Source organism: Lacerta agilis, chromosome 4 (genome assembly GCF_009819535.1).
Source record: "Lacerta agilis isolate rLacAgi1 chromosome 4, rLacAgi1.pri, whole genome shotgun sequence".
In the NCBI taxonomy this organism is placed as follows: Eukaryota; Metazoa; Chordata; class Lepidosauria; order Squamata; family Lacertidae; genus Lacerta; species Lacerta agilis.
In genome coordinates this window covers 66666238-66688003 of record NC_046315.1, presented here as the reverse complement: position 1 = coordinate 66688003, position 21766 = coordinate 66666238, and the positions used below count along the sequence as shown (strand labels likewise).

The window sequence follows — 21766 nt, the reverse complement described above, 5'->3', positions numbered from 1 at the left end:
AGCACTGCAATGCATAATGACTAAAACTCATGGTAACTAGAACCCATATGATAAAGCACTACTTAAGAATTAGGACTATTACCACATAGGTCTGTAGTAGAACACATGTCTTTGTGTGCAAAAAAAAAAAAAAAGAGTCCCCGGTTCAATTCCTGGCAACATCATACAGGCCTGGCTGCCTGAAGCCTTGGAGTCAGTAATACTGCACTAGATGGACCAATGGTCTGACACTGTATAATGTGAATCTTTTTTATATATTTGCCTAGGTAACATTTAATGTAGTTTTGCCATGAATAGCTCTCCCTCCCTCCACCATTTTTTAAATGGGAACTGATAATTCCTAACTAATAGCAAATTGTATTCAAAAGCTGTAGAAGGTTTGGCCACATACATTTTATATCTAATCCTGATTGCCGGCATGTTTTCATGTGACTGTCTGAAAACTGGGCACACACAAAATCCACTATTATTTAGATATTAAACCTCTTGTGTGGGGTGCATGGGGGAGGTGTAGTAACTCTGGTGGGGGACACGTCGTGCTCCTTCTGGGGTAGTTTGTCCACCTTTGGTCCTCATCCTGCACTCAGCTCTTACTTAGAAGCTGTCAGCATGGGATAGCAGCCACACCCGAGGAATGGCTTCAACTGGCCGGCTAAACCAGGTGATGGTAGCCAATGGGTCTCGAGGCCTCTATAAGTTAGGGATTGCCCCTGCATGCAGAGACAGGCTCCAATGGATTGAGCGGATGAGACCAATAATGGATCTAATGGTCAAAAAGGAAGTCTCTGCACATGTTGTAGACAGAAGTCAGGGGCAAATGGGGATCATCAACCTGGGAAGGTAGCCCATCTAGGAAAAGGAAAACTCTGATCTTAAACCTCCACTGCCTTGCAAACTATCTTTGGGAGAAGAAAAGGCTAAGGAGTAAACTCTACACAAATCTGGAGTGGGGTCCCCAAGATGTTTAGATGGCACCTTGTATGCCTCCTTCCAGCAACTCCTGCCATTGTCTCTTGAGACAGATGGATGCCAACAAACCTCTTGTATATTTCTCCTAATACACACACATTTCTGTGAAGATCATCTGGGATTGGCAGCATTTACAAATGAATGATAGCTGGGGGGTTTTCCCTATCTGGCACAGTGCATCAAGGGTCTTCATTAAACCAATCATAATATGGGATTTGTGAGGGGTAGCCATCTAAACAGTTACTCTGGCCCACAGAAATAGAAGTGGGAAGGGAATTTATACCGTGCAGCTAAAAGTAGTTGTGCTTGCATTGTAGCTGGAGACTGCCCTGTCAACAGATTCTGTTTCTCTTGACAAATAGTTACAGGATCAGAGATATAGTAAATTGATAACAGATAAATGTTTGTTTACATCTATACATTTAAAACTCTCTATAATACAAAAAACCACCATGCACATAGACAGTAATAAAGACTGAGAAGAGTGTGAATGTCAAACAGTGTACGCTATGATGCTAGTAAATCACTATATTCATATACTCTTTAAATTTTCATAGATGTTGGATGTTTCTATTTACGTGAATACAATGATCCTTGCCAGGCATACTTCATCTTTGAGTTCATAAAATATTTTTCAAATGATGAGCATCCACTGAAAGCACAGACCATTTCATAGTCCAGTTAGATAGATACGTTTTTCTGATATTTTCGCAAGAGCTCTTTTATGTTCTTTTCCAGTTAGTTAATAATCCAATGCACTTTAGTACTTTTCAGGTGGCGGCTTATAATGATGTGGGTGATGTTGCTTCAGATGAGGTCCTATAAAGGAAAACATTATAAATCAACTATGACTGATACAAATCTGTATTAATGTTGGTAGAAGAAGAAAAAAATCTTTTGCATCACTCTGAAGATTAAATCAGCAAGGGGGGGGTTTCTGGGCGCTGGAAGGCTGGCACACATGTAAGCTGCTCATTACAGGCACCAATATTTTTCCTGCTTCTTAGATGTCTGGTGTACAAACCTGAGCCACTGAATCAAGGCCACGGTGTATGGTGAATTCTGGCAACAGGGTTTGGTTCCGCCATGTTTAAATGAAACAAACAAAAATACCCTTGAGTGGGTATTCCATCAAGGTTTGTATGGGCATCAAAGTACCTGGCAGGTGTGATCTGTATCTCAGAAGGACAAAGTATCTTCTAGTAAACAGAGATACTACCTGGAAATCTTTCAAAATACTTTCCCATAAATTGTCAATACTCACTGTGTGGAGACATCAGCAAGTCAGGTGTTCGGAATGATTTTATTGTAGCTGGTCCCTCTCCACCTGTTGTCAGAACTTGTACTTCTAAACGGTAGAGGGTCGATGGCCTCAAGTTGGGAACTGTCAGTACATAATGATCCTTAAAAGAAAACAGGAACAGTAAAAAAAAAAAGCATTAGCTAGATCAAAGATGTTCATTGTTATGATGCACATGTTATTGTCCCCTCAAGTCTTCCCTCCTATCCCACAACACAGAAGTAGCAGATACTTACTACTGGCAGTATTTGTGACTGGGAAATAATGCTGTTGGGCAAGCTGTTTTGTCTGCTCTCAGTTGTAACCTCTGCCCAAGTGACTTGGAACCCTGTCATGGGTTGGTGAAGATTTACTTTTGATATTTTCCAGGAAAAGTGCCCAGTAATGTTGATGTCCTGGACAATGAAAGAGGCAGAAAGATTCTCGGGCTTGGCCAGCACTTTGGGGACAACTGGAACTGCAAAAATCACCATCACAAGAAGAAGAAACAATATATTAGCATTTCTTTCAAGCTTAAAAATATAGACACATAAAAAATATAGACACACAGAATTCTTCCACTTGTTCTGCCCCTCTCTATTTTTCTGATTCTCACTTTTCATCCCTGCCTCCCTCCCTAGATGCCTATAGGTAAGGGACAGCTCATTCTTCTCAGGGTTCTGAACTGACTGCTTTGACTTGCCGACACGCCTATTTACAATGAACTCTCTCATACTTTTATTTTATTTAATTATTTCAGAATGGTTTTCAAGAGCTACCAGATTATGTATATTGTGATTTTATGTTGTGAGCTGTCCTGAGATCTGCGGGTATTGGGAGGGATACAAATTCAATTAATAATAATAATAATAATAATAATAATAATAATTCTGCCATTTTTCCAGATCTCTGCTTACCTCCTTCAGTGGGGCAACTGATGTGCTTGTGCTTCTTTCCTTTAAGATCAGAACAAGGTGGAGTAGTAAAGAAAATACTTTCAGCCTTTAATTGGCCTTTGGATCTTGCTGGCTGGACTGTAACTTTGTATTTGCAGGAAAATAACAGGTCTTGAAGAATTATATAGTTTTCCTACAAAAAGATAGTTTACATATAAATCAGTTTATTATCTTTCATTTGAGGTACCTGGCTTCAGATTAAATGTTTACTTCCACCCGTACATCAAGCTATCTATGCCAAAGTGGTTTTGATTTAGAAAACAAGTTTACAAAAATTAAATGAATAGTTTCCTTATCATGCAGTTAAGTCATCTTCTGCTATCCTATCCTAGTCAACATATGCTTACCATCATCCAGACACGAACTATCTCCAGTTCAAAGTTTATACCACCCACCTAGCATCCAGTTATGGAAATGAAAGTTATGGCTACGTGTCATCAGCTTAATGGCAGCAATTCACTGAAAACAGTGAAAAGAATTGAACTTGGATGCAATGGAATTTTTAAAAAGATAGTTCCCATACCCCCATATGTTCTTTATGATGATACCCCTCTTTCTATTGTCAATTTTTGATTACTAAAATTCTACTTACATACGTTATACCACTGGATTTTTCAGACGCTTTTGTATCATTGTGCAGACAAGACTCTGGGAACCATTGGACATGATATCTGCTCCTGCTGCTGGCATCTTAATGGAACAAAATAGGAAAATACTATTTACATGTTAAAATAACTTGCAACTTTTAAAACATCACTGCCAGTCTCTCATCATTCATATGTATTTCACAATCTCATGTACAAAAAAAGGAAAACATAACCAAGTAAAAAGGACACAGCTAAGCCAATATATAATATAACAGAAATGTAAGAATCAGTTGTTATTTCCGCAGAAGACAGAATCACCTTCTCTTGCAAAATATTTGGTAAATGGTCAAAGGGAGTCTGTGCCAACTTTCTAACTTGTTATACATTCAGAACATTGCAATGCAGCTCCACACAAGATCTAAACGGATAGTGAGAAGGAAGTGTTTGCTTCATGTTCTCGTTGAAAGGTTGCATGTGATACCCAAGAAAGAAACATATTTCAATTTCTTGGTGTGGGGGACATTCTAAAAAGAATACTGCTTTTATATCTCATTAGTGGAGAACAATATGAATGAATGAGCATTCCTATTGATTCTACAAAAGCAAAAACCTTAAGAAGGCCTGAGTCAGCAATCCTTGCTAAAGGGAATACTTTAATTAAGATCAGTATCAGCTGCATGAGAGAGAGAGAGAGAGAGAGAGAGAGAGAGAACTTTCTTGTGATGACACTCACTGGTATGGAATACTGACACCCCTTTTTAAAATGTCTACCTCTTTTTTGCAGCTATTTTACGCTGACACCCTCATTTTGTGCTGGTGCACACCCAATATATGTGTACCAACAGCTCAATTTTGTTAAACCAATAAAGCAAAGGTGTAATACTCTGTTCCTGTTTTTCAATTTTTTTATTAGTATTAGTTGGACATTTATTTCAATGCAAGATTTCACAAACTTAATCATTTCTGTATTAGGTCTTGTTATCACAATTACTTCTACATGAGGTAACCATAAAAACACCCTGCCCATGATGACCTCTAGGTGTTTCTAGTCTTTGATGGCATAGTGATTTGTCCATGTTCTGCATGTGTGGCCAAGCATCAAATTCAACTTGTTGCACTATAGGCCATATTAAGGTAGATTTCAGTTCCATAATGAAGGGGTGAGCTCAGCTCAAGACAGCAAGACAGCATTAGATTATCTGTTTGGTCTTAGTCAGTATAATAAAGCTGCCTATGACACAGGCACAGCTGCCCATGAACAGGTTCTTAGTAAACAGCAGACTAAGTACTGCTTATTCCACCGTGGTTTGGAATCTGCCACATCAATGAAAGTCATGTATAAATCATGCACATCAATCAACAAGCAATGCTTGATCTCTAGCTTATTATATATTTCCAGTGCAGTCCTTACTGTTGAACCAAGGTTTATTTATTAGCTAGCTCACCTTCCATTTGCTGAAAATAAGACTGGACAAGTTGAGTGTAGGACAGGAGATTCTCTACATGTATGCATGATGGTTGCGGTACAGTGCTAATCTATGGTAGATTTTGCTTCATTAAAAACCCCTAGATAAAGTTTACCATCCAGCCACTACAAGTATTCAGATGGGAAGAGCAGACATTATACACTACACTGAGAAACTGCAGTCGTTCTGAGATACTCATATATAACAAATCACCCAGGGTGTGCCTGAGTATAGTACACAGTTTCATATTAAGTGTGAGCAACACTTATCATTAAAAGGTAATTGTGTTGCCCCAGACACTGTTTTGGGGGAAACAGTGAATGACCCAAAGGAGAATAAAATAATCAGCACAAAACTAAAATATGCATCCCACATTTGACGTAACTTGGCTAACCTCATGGTGACTGTGGGGGAAGGGGGGAGCCAAATAGCTCCTAGAGTGTTTGACTATAAGTACTCACAAAACTGAACATCCCTACTGAATACTTGAGAGCAGGATCAAGGTGAGCAGGACAGAAAAAGAGGGTGGTAGCAGCAGAAGATACTCCCATAACCTCAGCATAGGTCTTCTCCCACAGGAGCTGTGGCTACTAGTCTCAGAGTCCTTATGGCAAAATGACAAAAAAAATATTCTGGGAGTGCTCTCTCCACAATCCCTGCTGCTACACGTAAGTTGCTGGGCTCTCAGGAAACAAGCAAAGGGTGAAGTGAAGGCAGCAGAGTTGGTGTTCTACAAGTACCTTCAAGTTTTTTTGTGTACATCAGAACTGGCCTTTCAGAAATACTTGATCCTTTTGTGGGGAAGGGAGTTTAACACTGGCTTGCTTGTGCATCCCCAATAGCTACCAAATTCTCCAGACTCCCTCCAAAATCTCATGGCTTTCATAAGCACTAGATTTCTCATGCCACTTCCTTCTACCTAGCCCAGCACCAATGAGATCAGAGAGCCAAGGGTGAGAAAGCTTCTTACTTTAAATGGCAACGTGATCACAATTGCTGCAGTAAGTATGAACCAATTAAAGCCTTAAAAAAATTAGGGGAAGAAATGTTTTACTTTAAAAGCTTGAGGATATTGACACTGAAAAGATTTGAGGCTTCTCATACAAATGCAAAACTCCCAATTCTATATTCATCAAACAATGGAGCGGAGAGGGTGACATGAGAAACTTTAATTTTAGCAATTTCAATACTGCACATGACCCTAATTGTCACATGCAGTTAATCATCTCAGACTGAGAGCTGGGTATGCATCTGTTCCTGGCAACATACTCCCAGGGTTGTCAGCTCTCAGTGCCAAGGAGTTAAAAGTATTTGAGTAGGTCCCCCGTGTTACATAAATAGCACATAATTTCTAATTTCACACAGCTAAAATGGCCAAAAAAATACAGCCGCAAGCACCACCCACCCACCCCTCGTTGACAAGGGTTGAATTCAGGCTGTTTGTGGGATCTACAGCATTTCTCTAATCCCGGCTCTGTGTCAAAAGGAGCAAATGAAAGACATCTTTTATTTTTCCAAAACAGAAACCCATTGTCCTCACCTAATTGCAGTATATTTCAGTGACAATTATACCTAAGTAAATCATGAATATTTCCTAAACTTTTTATACCACCTCAGGCATGTGTCTATTCATGTTAATACACATCCCAAAGTGAATGTATTATTGCTATCATAAAAACAGTATTTCAGGCTTAATTTCATTTTAAAATGTGATTAAGATTTTAACAGGCTATTCCGGATACTGCATTCTTTGCATTCCACAAATGCTTTCAGGCAGTGCGGCATACTGGATAGAGCGCTATATGTGAACCTGACTTCCAGAGATTTAAATCCCAGCTCAAAAATTAACTCGCTGGGTGGCCCTGAATAAGTGACATACTCCTAGATCCCTGTAGTGAATAGCAACAACATTAGTCACTTACAGCTCATATAAAGGGGGAAAAGTTTCTTTTAAAAAAAAACAAAAAGGATGTTGTCTATCATAGTATGCTCAGTGAAGTCACATAAAAAGGAAGATTATCCCAAGGGAAAATAGCCTTGCTCTTCAAACATCACAAACTGATAAAATATAAAATGACAGGAATAAGAAATGGTATTCTAATTAAGTTTTTATTTTGTTTTTAGGGATATATATCTCTAGGAAGATAGCAAAATTCATCATTGTGAAATGGATTTTAAGCAGGCAGGCAAGTCAAGACAAGCATCACAAACCCACCATTATGTTTCCAAGTTATAAAATCTCCCACACAACAGACAGGGGTGTATGCTTAGCACGGTATCATATTTGTCCAATTCAGCCACCTTAATCTTAAAAGAACTTGTTTCCTAAGTGCCAAGAACCAGCCACCAGCCAGATGAAAAGCACTTATCAAAGCATGTAAACAGTAAGAATGCATGAAAGTCAAGGAACACAGTGCTGGTCCACCTTGGCTTGGCTCAGGGGCAGACCTTGGTAATATGGCACCCTGGGCGATGACAAAATATGCCCCACCTCATATTTCTTATTTTCACAGTATTTTTTGTACTCTCAATAGGTACTTGTATAAATATAGGTATATTATTATTATTATTATTATTATTATTATTATTATTATTATTATTTTATTATTATTAAGCACCCCTCAGCTCAGTGCCCTATGTGCAGGAACCGCCCAGCCGCACCACCCTAAATCTGGCACTGCTTGGCTAAATCCACAGCTTAGTTTTAAAACACTTCCATAGTTCAGTCACTGAGTCGAATTGTTCTACTGCTTAATTAAATCTGCATTTTAGCTCGCATCACTTTATAAAAGCTTTAGCTTCTATAGTGCGTATTCAATAGTACAGGTAGTATTCAAGGAGGAAGCACATTATACATGTAGCCTCCAATTATATTGCATTTTGATAGAAATGTATTGGGTTCTATCCAATGCCAGTCCTACTCAGAGAAAATCCATTGAAGTTAGTGGACATGACTAACCTAGGTTCATTAATTTTAGTGGGTTTCCTCTGAGTAGAACTTAGTTGCCTACAATGCTTAATTTTCTATTGTGAGTTAACTCTGTAAAGACTCACATCAAAACATAGAAAGCTTTGTTGTAGGCTGCGAAGGGGTTTCCACAAAAGGTCCTGTGATTGGTCTCAATACAACATCTCAGTCACTAAATTTACAATAAATTGCTGGAAAACATGGCAGGTTGGACAGCTGGATCAGTATCCAGCCCACTGAAAAGGTGGGGACAATGCAAATAAAAATAATTCAAAAGGGTACTGAACTTAAAATGTGGTTCTATAACTTCTATTTCAATTTCTTCATTTGTAACAAAAAGTGCATTTAGTCCACAACTGCTCTCATCACAAATTCCCAGAAGATTTTATTATCCTTCTTCTCCTAAAATGCTAATCAGACTTTGTACAACTAGCAGAAGTCCTTCTGTAGTTGGGTCACCATGAACCTATCTGGATTTCATACAAATCTTTACCAACCTTCTGTTTTCTTCCAATAGACTTTCACCTGAAGTTGATCGTCTTGATAAAAAGGCACTCCGATTTCAAGAAGACGACTGGGTCTTCTTCCTTTAAAGGATGGAGCAGCATCAGTTGCTTTCTCAACCACAGATATCTGTTCTTCTGCAAAACAAACACCAGTGGGAATTCTATGTTTTCATTGGTGAAGGGCATTGCCTTGGTTTCATTGAATTCACAGGATATTGCAAATCATTCCATAATATAGGGTTTTTTAAAAGAAAAGTACATATACTGTAAGACTTCCCATTAAATTACAATTCCTGAGTTCCTTGGGGAAAGAGGAATGATGTAGAGAGTTGTGGTTAAAAATGGTATAAAAATGTGGTGTAGCTATATCCTAAGAATCAGAAATTGCCCCTTTCTTAAGCATCTGGATTTAACTTTTTTTGACAGCTTCGGCCCCAATACTATGACAATCAGTGCTTATCATATTTGAAGAGGTCAAGATCTGGCATGAGCTACAACTGAGAACAACATGAAACCACTTTTAAAAGCAGCTCAGCCTCATAAAGACAAAGTTGGAGTATGCCTGAGAACATGCACATTTGGGGTGGGGCATGCCCACACTTCAGACCCAATATTTTGGATAGGAATCTCTACAAATGTAGATTAAATATAAACACACAGGACTACAATCAAACAGTACTACTATTTATTGCCAGAGTCCTCCCTTTTCACATAAATAATGAACTGGGGAAAATAAATCCCAATACCTACACTTTTTCTCTCTCAGATTCACTTATTTTCTGCTTCTTTCTCAAAAAACCCCCAAAAATTCCCTTGGACGATCATGATATATATATTCATAGTGAATCGAAATGAATTGCAGCCATTATGAATTCATATTATTCAGATAGTTGAACATTCAAATAAATGCACTATTTGGCTAGGCCTTATATAGAGCCAACCAAAGCAGTAGTTAGTAAAACGATAACTTGTATATACAAGAGCCAACCCAAAAAATATAAATTAACTAAACTGGAACAGAATATGAGGGGGGGGGCTCAAAGGTGAAATGGACAGGAGACTTCGCGTAACTACATTCTCTGCTATTTGCTGAAGAAACAGGAAATATTAGACAGACCTAAAGCAGTGTTTTTAAAGTGAGTTGTAGTGATAACTCTATCAGTTCTGTAAATTACATAGGAGAATGTGTTTCACCAACACATTTTAAGGTAAAATCTTGTTAAACGAGTTACAAAAGGAATTCCTAGTTAAGCTAATCTAGGACAGTAGACATGCCAGTTTCTCATAAACTAACTATTAAAATGAAGCTTTGCAAAGAAGGCCACCTTAAATCCATCAGCACCATCACCTGCCAAGATTGTGTCATACAAGAGTTTAATAATAAAAATAAAATAAAATTTCTCTACTGCCTTTCATTCAAAGTTCACAGGGCTGTTTGCAATATAAAACACACTGTTAGTGTCAGGACTACAAAGATTAGACCTTTGCAAGTCATGTGTAGACAACAATAGGTAAAATGATCTGTGACACTGCTTCTGAACTGCCAATCCAAAATATAAAAATCAATTGGGGGTATGTGTGATGGGACAGATAACACATTTCACAGAAATATGATCTACAAAAGAGGAAGAAGGAAAGTCAAGAAAATATTAAAAGTCCCAAAGTAGCTGAAGGTGTGAATTTAAAACTAGCTGTGGTAATGGAAAGAACGAGTGAATATAAACTGCTGAAACCACAAAATTCACATGAGCAGATCAGGGTAACTGAAGCTAAACTGGAAAAGATTTCATACACTGCAAGTTGAATATGATATGCAGCAGAGAACGGAAGCTAACTATCAAAAAAGGAAAAATGTAACTACTACTCCTTTTCTCCATCACTTCTAATGTGCGTAGGGAAACTAGATGAAGTTTCAAAAGTTGGATGCACATAACATGTACAAAAAAAAAACCCCACTATTGATGGTGACCACTTAAACATCAAACATTTTAGCCAAGAAGATGAGCAAAGCAATTTGATTTCAGATATTTAACCTTACATAATGTATTTCCCCAAATCCCTCAATAAATAAATAGAACTGAAACTGGTGCTTTACAAAAGAATGTCCTCAATATACTGACTGAGAGACAAGATACATACAGAAATGAACTTCCTGCCGTATGTCACCCAGGGCTGCTTCATATATTATAGAAATTAGCATTATGGAACTCTTTGTATAACATGTGTCCTCACAGTGTCTCTCATAATATATAACAGCTATGCTCATGCTTTTGCTGTCTGTACACTGTAGATAATTATTATCTCCTGCCTCCTTGCAGCATTTAAATTGACTCCGCATGTGTACATACATGCTACAGGAACTGAAGACCAATACTGGCTCTCATGGGACAACCACAAACTATAAAAAGAGAATAATAGCTCACATATTTCCATGTGTGAGTACTTCTTGGTCCCTTCCATTTAGCTAACACTGGGCAACATATAATCTATGAGCCAGACACATAACGTGAGCTAGACATATAACACACATAATTTTTACCCAACTCAGAGATTCTTGCTGGAACTCAAGAATCTAGACGAACCACACAGGCAGACCAGATTCCAGACTCTACTACAGAATCAGCACTGCCATGGGAGAAGGTTCTGACTGTGCAATATGATTGGGTCCTGCCCATGTAGTTGGTCTCTTAAATACGGTCCCAGCCATGTGGGAAGTGCTCATGAATAAGCAGCAGCAACTCCCACATGTCTGGGCGAGTGTCTAAGGGCACCCAATTCAGAAGAAACAAAGGATCTGTTTTTCAGTCTCTTTCAAATGCTACCATATTCAGCACTAACCTCTGCGGCACTCATTTTCAACACACCTCTGGACTCACACATCCCTGAATGAAAGGAGGAGGCAATTTTCAAGCTATATCAGTCAAATTATTCTCTACACATAGGAAGGCTGTGCTGCAAGTAGATTGCTAATGAAGTGGGAGAGCAGAGAGCATAAACTACAAATCGGACATATAGCAAAGGTGTCACCTAGGACATTCGTATAGACAGATATCCCCTTAAGCAAATGTTACGAGATGTTAGGTTTCTTTCTAAAAACGGCACTTACTGTTAACAGCTGTCTGAGTGGAACTGAAGTAAAGAGACACTTTGGCACTTTTCAGGCGTACTTGACCCCAGTATGTAACTGCCTGCAGTTCCACCATGAAGTTACTGTTCGGCTGTAGGCCTTCGAGAACTACATAATTCTGCGACTATAATTAAAAAATAAAATATATGCACAGATCAGCGATGGATTTCCTAAAACACAATCATGTTAGCAGTTGTGTGTTCTATCAAATGAACAGGTAGAACAATAGATAAACTGTTGCTGTCTTCTACGCCAACTTAAATTCAATAAAGCAACCATTTTGCCTACAATATAAAATACATTTTATTGCTTTGTGTGTTACGGTTGGGGAACATTTACCAGTCACAAAGCTGGCCATTGCACTGATCCAACAAGGGAACTTGCCAAATAAAAATTGGTAAAAACTGAGATTTTGATTTTTAAAAAACCAACAGGATTGGAAGGTAGTTAGATTTTAACACTCTGAGCTGAAGCAACTAGAACAATCTCCTCTTCCTTCGTTTCTTTTGTTGAGCTAGCAACATTTGGCTACATCGCACTGTAGTACATTTGACACTATTGTACATGAGCTGTATCAGATTTGGCAACAATTAGCTTACTACAGCATGTATCCGTATGTGCTGGGGTGTCAAATCTTTCTTTACAGGTATGCAGACTGAAGACCAGTTGCCAATCAGTTAGTGCACCCTATGGGCTTAGTTGCAGCAGGACACAGACAGTCCCAGTGAATCATGAATTCATCTGTGTTCAGCAAAATAGTGGGACATACCCACACTGCCTCTTAAAAAATTTTTTTGCCTTTTGCCCTTGCTGTAGTTTTGGTTTTAAAAACCCAAATCAGTGGAGCATATGAAAATCGTTGCCCAAATGTGTTTTGGGGGTGATACAAGACTATAGTGTTCTTTATTGTTATTCTCACACTAAACACAATCAGCTCTGGCTTAAATGGCACCAGATACTACCTTGAGCTATTATCTTGCTATATTGCTTTTTCTATTACTGCAATGTGAATGTAGTCAAAGGTAGCCTACACAGGTTTCTCAGCTGTAGAAATGTCTGAACACAGTAAATTACAGGAAGGGGGCTTAGTGTTTGCTATCATCTTGGGACTACCTAATAACCATGAGAAATACACTTCAGTGAATGAACCACAAGTTGCCAATGGTGTGAAATCAAACATTGTTTTATGATTTTCTACACACAACAAAAATAAATATGCCATCTTTTAATAGCCTTCCCAGAGTAATCTGTGACTGGACCTAATGGTCAGGGGTACCTTTACCTTTAAAGATTTTATGTTCTCCTCTGATTATAGCCAACACCTTAATATTCTCTCTTTTTCCTTTTAAGTATCATCTTAAGTCAAAGTGTTAAGTTTAAGTATCTTTGATTTAAGTCAAAGTTAACAAGGAATCTACAGTGTCACATTTTTAAATTTAATTACCCCGTCTGTAGTCTTCCTTCTCTTCTTTTTAGCTGGGACAAAAGACTTGCTGTTGACTGTCCAGCTCCAGAAGACTTTGTAGTGATGGACTGGAATGTCAGGTTCCTCTGGAAGATCCCAAATAATCTTGACACTTACACTTCCATCACTGTTCACTGTTGAGTTGGCAATTCGGAGATTAGATGGTGCAGGTGGAGCTGATGGGTCTGGTGGGGGAGAAGTAAAGTTAAGACGGCAATTTGTGTTGCTTTGCACATATGTAGACAACCAAATGTGCATACCAAGCTACAAGATACGTGAGTTTCAGGTAGCGCAATCACAACCTGGTTTTCTTGCTGCTTCAGATGTGTGCTGTAGTGATATAAACTGAAAACTCAATGAAATATTCATTTGAAAATAAAGTTAACACACACAGTATGAATATTTACAACAACCAAAATGAATTACAACCACTTAATAATTAGGTCATTATATAAAAAATGAAGTCAATAATCCAGAGAAATGTACTACAGGAACCAGGTATCATAATGGAAAATGTTCAAAAAAAAATAAGGTGCCAGAATTACCCATTTGCAGAATATACATTTTTGCTGTTAGGCCAAAGCTGATCATTCACACATCACTTTCTAATTATTTTTGTGCAACTCGCATTTAGCCTCAGATTAGCCTAGTAATGCAACTTACATGCAGCACAATTTGCACTGCAATTTTATAGCCCCTACTGCCAGAAAATTCACTCTTGCATTGCAGACCAAACTAATAGGTCTCACAGGGTATCAGAGCTGGAGTCAAGGGTAGGTCGACAATAATTTTAAAAAAAAACACGGCATCAGTGAAGATAACTCTTTATTCAGATAAGTCCAAACAGCACGGGTCTAGTGATCCTAGCAACTCTTCCCAGTAGGGCTTGTCCCAGTGAGGCAGTTGTGAGGATGAAGGTCCCTGCCTTCACACCACTTTCTAAGGCTCCTCTTTTCCAGGGTCTTTTCCAAACAGTCACAAACTGTGTCTGTGCACAACCAATCTCTGTTCTGCTCTGTTCATTTCTCTGTGTGCACTGGGAGACCAGCAGGCAGGGGATCTAGTCGCAGCAGGAGGGAGAGACTCCCTGGATTCTTCAGCAGCCTATTTCAACTCTGCCTCCTGGCCCCTCTCCTCTCCAGCCTCTGCTTCAGTCTCAAAGTCTGAACTGCCCTCTGCCACAGCCTCTTCCTGCTCACTAAATCCTGTTACCTCTTCTGCTTCCAACACATCCTCCTCTTCCAAGTCTGCTCCTCTTTCCTCTGACCACTCATTGTCATCTGACCACCACTTCCCTAGCTCTGCACCTTCTTTCCCATGGTGTTCCCTTGAGGGCTCCCCAGCTGCTGCCTCCCAGCACTCTTCTGCATCCAGCCAGTCCATGGCACAAGGAGGGGGTGCTTTAGGGAGCATACCCAAACTGTAGGATTTTGCTACCCTTTCTGTAAAAAGTTATCTATACTAGCCACAGTAATAAGTGGCCTATCTGTCTTTGTCAGATAACATGAGGTTAATGCAATCTAACCTCTCAATAAAAACTAGCCTAGTTTAGGATTGTTAACATCAGTTCAACTTTAGCCCCTCATTGCTTAAGGAATGACAAATGCCCAATGATGCAGTATTAGATTCAGAAAATTTAATCCCCCAGATTGAACTGGCAGTTGTAATTTAGCATATGATATAGTAGCTTTATCTTGAGAAGGCAGGAAGGGTATAGCTATTGATAGACGTGTAGTAGTAGTAGTAGTAGTAGCTACAGTATACAACAGAAGAAAAATCTTTGTGAGAGAGGTGAACTTAAAAAAAAAACAGTTTAATGGCAAGGAATAATGTGAATGGTTTTCTTTTGAAAGTGCTGAATATTTATCTGCCTTTAATACAAGAAGAATCCCCCCTTTGCACCTTTTGTCAAAATCAAAGAAAGATATTGGCTCCAAAGCAGTGTGTATACTAATATTATGGTAACAGGAGAGTGCTACATTGTTTAAAAATACATTTGCTAGAAGAAATCTTTTGAACGTTTTCTCAAAAGTGTAAGCCAAATGAACCCAATTCAAGCCAGAAGAAAAGTTATTGTATTTAACTGAACATTTAAAAATAAACATTGACATTTGCTCATTTAATGCACAGTTCACTTAATTGTTTTTGTAATGCTAAATAAGATGCCAAATGCGCTGTCCATGGCCAGACACATTAAGTTCATCAAATAAACTCCAAGATTAACGAGTTCACTGAAAAATCCTCTCATTTGTGGAATACAAACTGACACAACTACAATTAAGGAAGACAGAACTTCCTATTTAGGGATTAGTAGATACGAAATAATTAATTATCATGGGAGAAAATGGAATTGTATGTGCTTCCATCTTGACACATACCAGTCAAAGTCCTGGGTTGTAAACACAGCAAATTTATTGCTGTGTTTTGCTCAACACTTCTGAGCAATGTAAACATTACTTGCATGGGGGGGGGGGATGCTTACTTTCCAAACAGTTTAGCTGTCTTATGATAATATTCTTTTTTTTTCCCTCAGGCAAACTGCTCTGTTTTGGAAAGAGGAGACAGGCAATTGTTGTCTTACCTCCAGTTTCCTTTCATTTGCCTGCACTTCTGTTGAAGGGTAAAATAGGTATATGCCTTTTCACTTTCCCAGCACATCCTGCTTTGTTTTTCTCTCCTCACAGCCTACAGAAAGCATAGAGGGAAGGCAAGCAAGGCAAGGCACAGAATGACTTATGAAATAGCCAAGACCATGCCCACCACTAGGAAAGTGGTGATAAGAGGCTTACTGATCTGGCAAGAGCAGTATGGTTAGACATTTTCATAGGAACCAACTCCTTAGGGCCTGAGGTCCCTTTGCCCCCCCCTAAAATATTTGAGGGGGACAGCCCCCCCCCCCCCATTGATGGGCATTGCCATTCAAATGTTGTGCGTGTGCCGTATCTTGTAATTAATTATTTGGAGCGGGGCTTGCCTACCCCCACCAATATTTTATTCAAGTTGGCAACCCTGTGTTTCACCTGTGCCAAGACAATACTAGAGTCTGTCATGTGTAGGCTGTTGGTAGACCATACCTTCTATAAGACTTGAATACCTAATCTTACAGTCTTGACATTCAGTAATAATGTATCAGCTTTCCAGTCCACAAATCTGTCCCTTCATTCAGCATCTCTAAACTGAATATGGATGGGCATATTTGTATGAGGTAAAGGCCTGTCATTAGTGTGTGAAAAGCAAGCACAATATTAGTTTGACTGCTACTGTTGCATGTTACGTTACCACCAAGTTATGAAGCTATTCAGCATACCTATTCTATGTGAAGGAATTATACTGAATATGTTTGGGTGTTCACAGATGGATATTTGTCTTTTTCTTTTAATTCAGTCCTTGGTGGTCAGTTATGTAGTCAAGGCAAACAATAAACAGATGGGTTTTGGTTTAGCTCACAGAGCTATCCTTATTGTGAACAAGCTTTGGACTAAACAATGTGACAGATATAACACCTTTCACTTCCAGAAAGCAATAGCCTCTGAGTCAAGATTAACATCACACTTGCAAAACACTGCAAATACAGCATTTGGCTAACAAACACCGAACAAACTATGCCCATGAGGTATTTGTTTCTGTCCTTAATCAGAAAGCTTCATTACAACTTTAAATCACGATTCCAGTTCCTTTTCCAACCTAGGCTTCAAAGTTTAACGCTGCTCCACCAAGTCTATGGAAACGTCTCCTTCAAACAGAAGCCGAAGGCAGTGTGGTTTGCAAATTAAAGCTGATCAGTCTAGACAAAGAAGAGCCTTTCCAAAAGAAAAGCCAAACTCTGCCTACAGGGTTTTTGTCTTGAGCCATGGTTTAGGTTTAGTTTTATTAAAGATCAACAGTTGGGTACTGATTATATAGCAAAAAAATACTATCCAGGGATAGTGCTGACCCAGAATTTTACTGTTGGGATTCCTCTTGGTGTAAATTTGAAGACTGGTGCTTTGCAGCTACAATAAGGTACAGTAGTACACAACCCAGTGGGTTCAGTTAGGGTGAGGATGGAGGGATCTCTGCAGAAATAGGTGCATGCATGCAAGGTGTTTTAGTCTATGCCAGGGGTTGTCAACCTGATCCCTACTGCCCACTAGTGGGCATTTCAGGATTCTGGGTGGGCGGTAGGGGGTTCTATGGCACAAGCTGAATCCTCCTTCCATTGAGCACTGGTGGGCAGTAAGGGAATTTTACCATCAAGAAAGATGCATTAGTGGGCGGTAGGTATGAAAAGGTTGACTACCCCTGGTCTATGCTAATCCTCTAGTTGCAGACAACTGACAGAGACAACAGTGCAGACTAAGTAGCCTACACAGCCAGATGAATGTAGTCAGTTTTAGGGAAACCCAAGCCAGGGGTTTTTTACCTTCTCATTTGATAGAGTGTCTAGTAAGTAGCCAAATAAAAGCATCTGGTAATGTCTCAACGGGCCAGAACTATGGCAGAGGTGCCCTGGTTATAGAGGTAAGGAGGCAACATTACCCCCATTTGGTCAGGTAAGTATAAGTTGTAGTTCAGTTTGCTTGCAATAATTCCTGAGTAGGTCTCCACAGTGGGTGGACAGAGCTGTGGCAAGTTGTCTGATAGCTTAAACTGAACTCTCAACCCAGGCAATAGGTGAGAAGTCATAGAGGATTAGGTAGATTTGACATCCAGATGTGAGGTCTTGACATGTATTTCCAGGCAGGTTGAGGAAGAAAATGATATAAAGCAGAGTCACCCCTGGTTCTTGGCCCAGGCTGCCCTGAGAATCCATGACCTGCCCGAGGCCACTAAAAATTACCATTGAAAATGTATCACATCTGGATGAACATTAGTGTTGCATATTTAACTGGTGAGCATACGTAAACGGTGAGAGAAAAGAAAGAGAATAAATGAATTCATTCCACAATGTGTGCCATAGGGGGAAAGTACATAAGAATCTGGAAAACTCATTTTCAACTGTGTGTGTAACTGCAGGTTTAGCTATAAATTCAAAATCCTTTTACACTTTAGATGAGAGTGCTTTTCTCTTCTAATTTAAGGTGGGATCACCCACGGCTCTCTCTTTTTTAAAAAAAACATGTAACTCTTTAAAGGACCATTGAACCTGAACCACAGACAAGTTTCCAATTATTAAACAGCTTCATGGCATATACAAAGGGATATGCTTTGCCCACTGGAATTGGCACATACAAACCAGCTGTGCAACAAAAAAAAAAATTCATTGGCCCCAAAGGAACAGCAGAGAGAATTTTATTGCTACCAGTGGGAGTCTGTTCTGCTTTTACAAACACTCTGTGTATGTGTATGCATGAAATCACAATACACTCCAGCATGGGCACTTACGTTCTGTGAAAACCATACTGCCTGCTTCACTTACTCCTGATTTTGTGGGAAATGCTAACACCATTCACCTTAGGGAAGAAAATCTGTTTTCAACTTTTGGACAAAAATACGTATCTGTTCGCTGATAGGACATAATTTTGGTTCCGCTACCATGGCATTGTACAGGCGTTCAACATAGTGCAGAGAAAACTAAACAGATTTAAGGTCACATTCAACCTTACAACTAATCTGCAGGTATGTACCCAACTCTCAGTGGTGTGTGTCCTTTTCTAATTATAAAAGTAATATTGCCAAATTGCAAAACTCATGCCTGATTTCTGAGATGGGGTTGTTTTTTCAACATCCCCACCAGCTTTTTACTCAAATTGGTACTTGGGTCCCAAAAACCATGTACAAAAATTGTGCTGTCACAACTAGCACTAAAGCACACACATCTTCCTCTTCATTCTATCCATTATGTTTCTCATCATTCTTCTACAAGTGCTGTATTCCCACATTTATTTCCAGATAGCTGAAAGCTTTTCTCAAAAGCATTGAGTAAAGGCAATTCACTTGATGTGAATGGGGTGAGGGGAAGACACACCATGTATGCCACTTTGAAAGAAATGTGGGATAAGTAAATAAAAATCTGAGACAGGCAGGTGTAAAGTAACTCTTCTAGGAGCTTACTGAGTCATCTGTAAGGAGATATGTCCTCCCTCTTGCATCAATTGAAACAGAATGAAGAGGTGGTTGCTACTTGAGTGCATAGACATAAATGCCCTGATCCAGAACTCCTGTACAGATTCAGATATAACCCAAAACATTAAGCACTGGACAAAGATCGCATCCAAAATGTGAGGGACAGCATATTTCATTCAAGAAGAAATACATGCAAATATATCAATGTCAACTAGATACTGTTAACCTCAAGTACAGTACAGTGTTCACTGCCTTCTGCTGCACCTATGGTTCTTGAGATAAGAGCAATGCAGTGTTATCCAGAAATTTAAGTATGCTTAGATTCCATTAGGTTTCAGTCAATGGCGCTTAAGTACACAGTTAAGAGCTTGAACCCCAGTGACTGCAATGGGAGACAAGTATGTTTAACTCTATCTAGATTGCACTCAAGACCATAAAATACAAATTTAGCAACTAGAACAAAAAAGCATACTAGCATCGCATAAAAATTATTGTATGAAAAAGCTGTCAATAACATTTTAATGAAAGATTAGGTTAACCTTAATGAAGCAAACCAATGAACAGCCCTTCCTACATGTTATACCTCTTTGTGTCTTAATTTAGAAAAAAACAACAATATATAATTCCTGAAACTTTGATAGGGCTTGTGACTTTCAACTGCTGGAGCACCTGAACTGACAATTTCTGAAAATTAAGCTCATATTAGAGCAAAAAAATTTACTTGCAGTTGCCCCATACATTTGTATAAAGGCTTTAAAATACCAAAAGACTTAATTTCAATACTGCATTACAAAACTGGCTAAGTTAATGTACCTATGAATGAGATGAACAAGTAAAAAGCAATTGTTAGTTGTGGTTGTAGAATTCAGATTGCTTTTCATTAAATATGTTATTTAGCAATCCTTAGTACTCCAGTTTACTAACAGGTATTTAAGCCCTATTTGGGAATTAATAACTCCTGTGTTTGATGACACTGGAGGAAGGAGTAGGGGTCCCCTGCCACTCTCCTGACACCCACATGTATTTTGTGAACCTCTTGGGGAGGGGCCCCCAATTGTTCACTGATCCATTTCCCAAGGAAACATTTTCACATACCGCTATATGTGTGAATATGTTCTCCTCAAACAGAGCATTCATATTTATTCAATCCAAATGAAATATGAATGGGAACTTTCATCTTTGTTTCAGGTTGCACATCCCCAGTAATTATGCAAGCGTTGTTGATTTGGGATTGTATTCCATGCTGATACTTCAGCATATATGTTCTCGTTAAGTTATATGGCCAAATAAAATTATTTGTTTTAACACATCTTTAAAAAAATGAGACTGTTTAATCTGTCTGAGGCCATTTTAAAAAGCAAAAAAGACGGTGTGGGAATCATTATAGGAACACAGTAACATCAAACTTTGCTGAGAGTGCAAGCCTTTATTACTCCCTCTAACCTTCACCTAAATTTTATCCTGGTTGAGGCAGCAGGAAGGGAATCTGTTCATTTGTACTGCATCACATTCTGCAACAACAGAGCCTGCTAACACCAAAGGAATGAGAAACCTATTAACACTTCCTCGTGTCTATTGATAGGTTCTTACATGCTTTTCAGAATGTGATATTCACTACATGAAAAGAGATCTACTATGGGAAAGGAGGATGATGCTTTCAGATTTTCAAAAAAATCATTTTGCAGTTTCAAAATAAATCATTTTGCAGTTGTGAAAGAGGAAATAGATTATAAAATGTCAGCCTTCAATTGGTATTGACACCAATGTTAAAAACAAAAAGTTAAAAACTTTTTGTGGTACCTTGGCTGGCTGGCTGGCATTATACACACACACACACACACCCTAAATGTCATCATTTTTTCACAGCATATAAAAAATTGCTTCCTTTGAGAAGTTAAAAAATAATAGCAGCTAATCTCTATAAATTGTAAGAATGGAGCCACTCTAATATACTATAACTGAGTAAGTAATTGCAACTTTGTCCAATAATTATTGCTTGTTGTTTGCAGGATTTTAATAATGTTTGCATTAAAAAATACTTTAAATATGTTGAGTGGATTGGCCATGGACTCAGAAAACATCTTGTTGGACCACCAGCACAGTCACACAACAGTTTGAGTTTAATGTAACACTGAATTGAATATAATAAGGGTTTCACGTAATAGCACTATTACGCTATCAGAATGTTTGTAGCAGTACACCATAAATGAAACAGGTCTTTTTAGTGTATTTTTATATATATATAAAAGCATTAAGGTATTTTTGCAGAGAGAGATTGGGGCTTTTGCTTTTGGATCTTGCTTATGAACTAGAGGAAGCTGGGTGGCTCTTGTTAAGGACTAGACTAATCCAGTAACTCTAGTGTTTTTAAAGCTTAGTGGATTATTAAATGTTCCTA

General features: G+C 38.7%; 1 protein-coding gene across 1 annotated transcript in view; it reads right to left on the bottom strand.

The window, feature by feature from the left end:
- Positions 1–1115: 1115 nt before the first annotated feature.
- The window catches only part of ANOS1 (anosmin 1), a 77853-nt gene continuing 57202 nt past the window's right edge, over positions 1116–21766 (bottom strand). The window contains exons 7-14 of the mRNA XM_033147442.1: positions 13303–13508; positions 11838–11982; positions 8723–8866; positions 3797–3894; positions 3166–3337; positions 2506–2726; positions 2234–2372; positions 1116–1788 (exon numbers count right to left, since the gene is read on the bottom strand). Coding sequence (XP_033003333.1) covers positions 1730–1788; positions 2234–2372; positions 2506–2726; positions 3166–3337; positions 3797–3894; positions 8723–8866; positions 11838–11982; positions 13303–13508 — 1184 coding nt within the window. The 3' untranslated portion in view covers positions 1116–1729. The remainder of the gene's footprint in view (positions 1789–2233; positions 2373–2505; positions 2727–3165; positions 3338–3796; positions 3895–8722; positions 8867–11837; positions 11983–13302; positions 13509–21766) is intronic.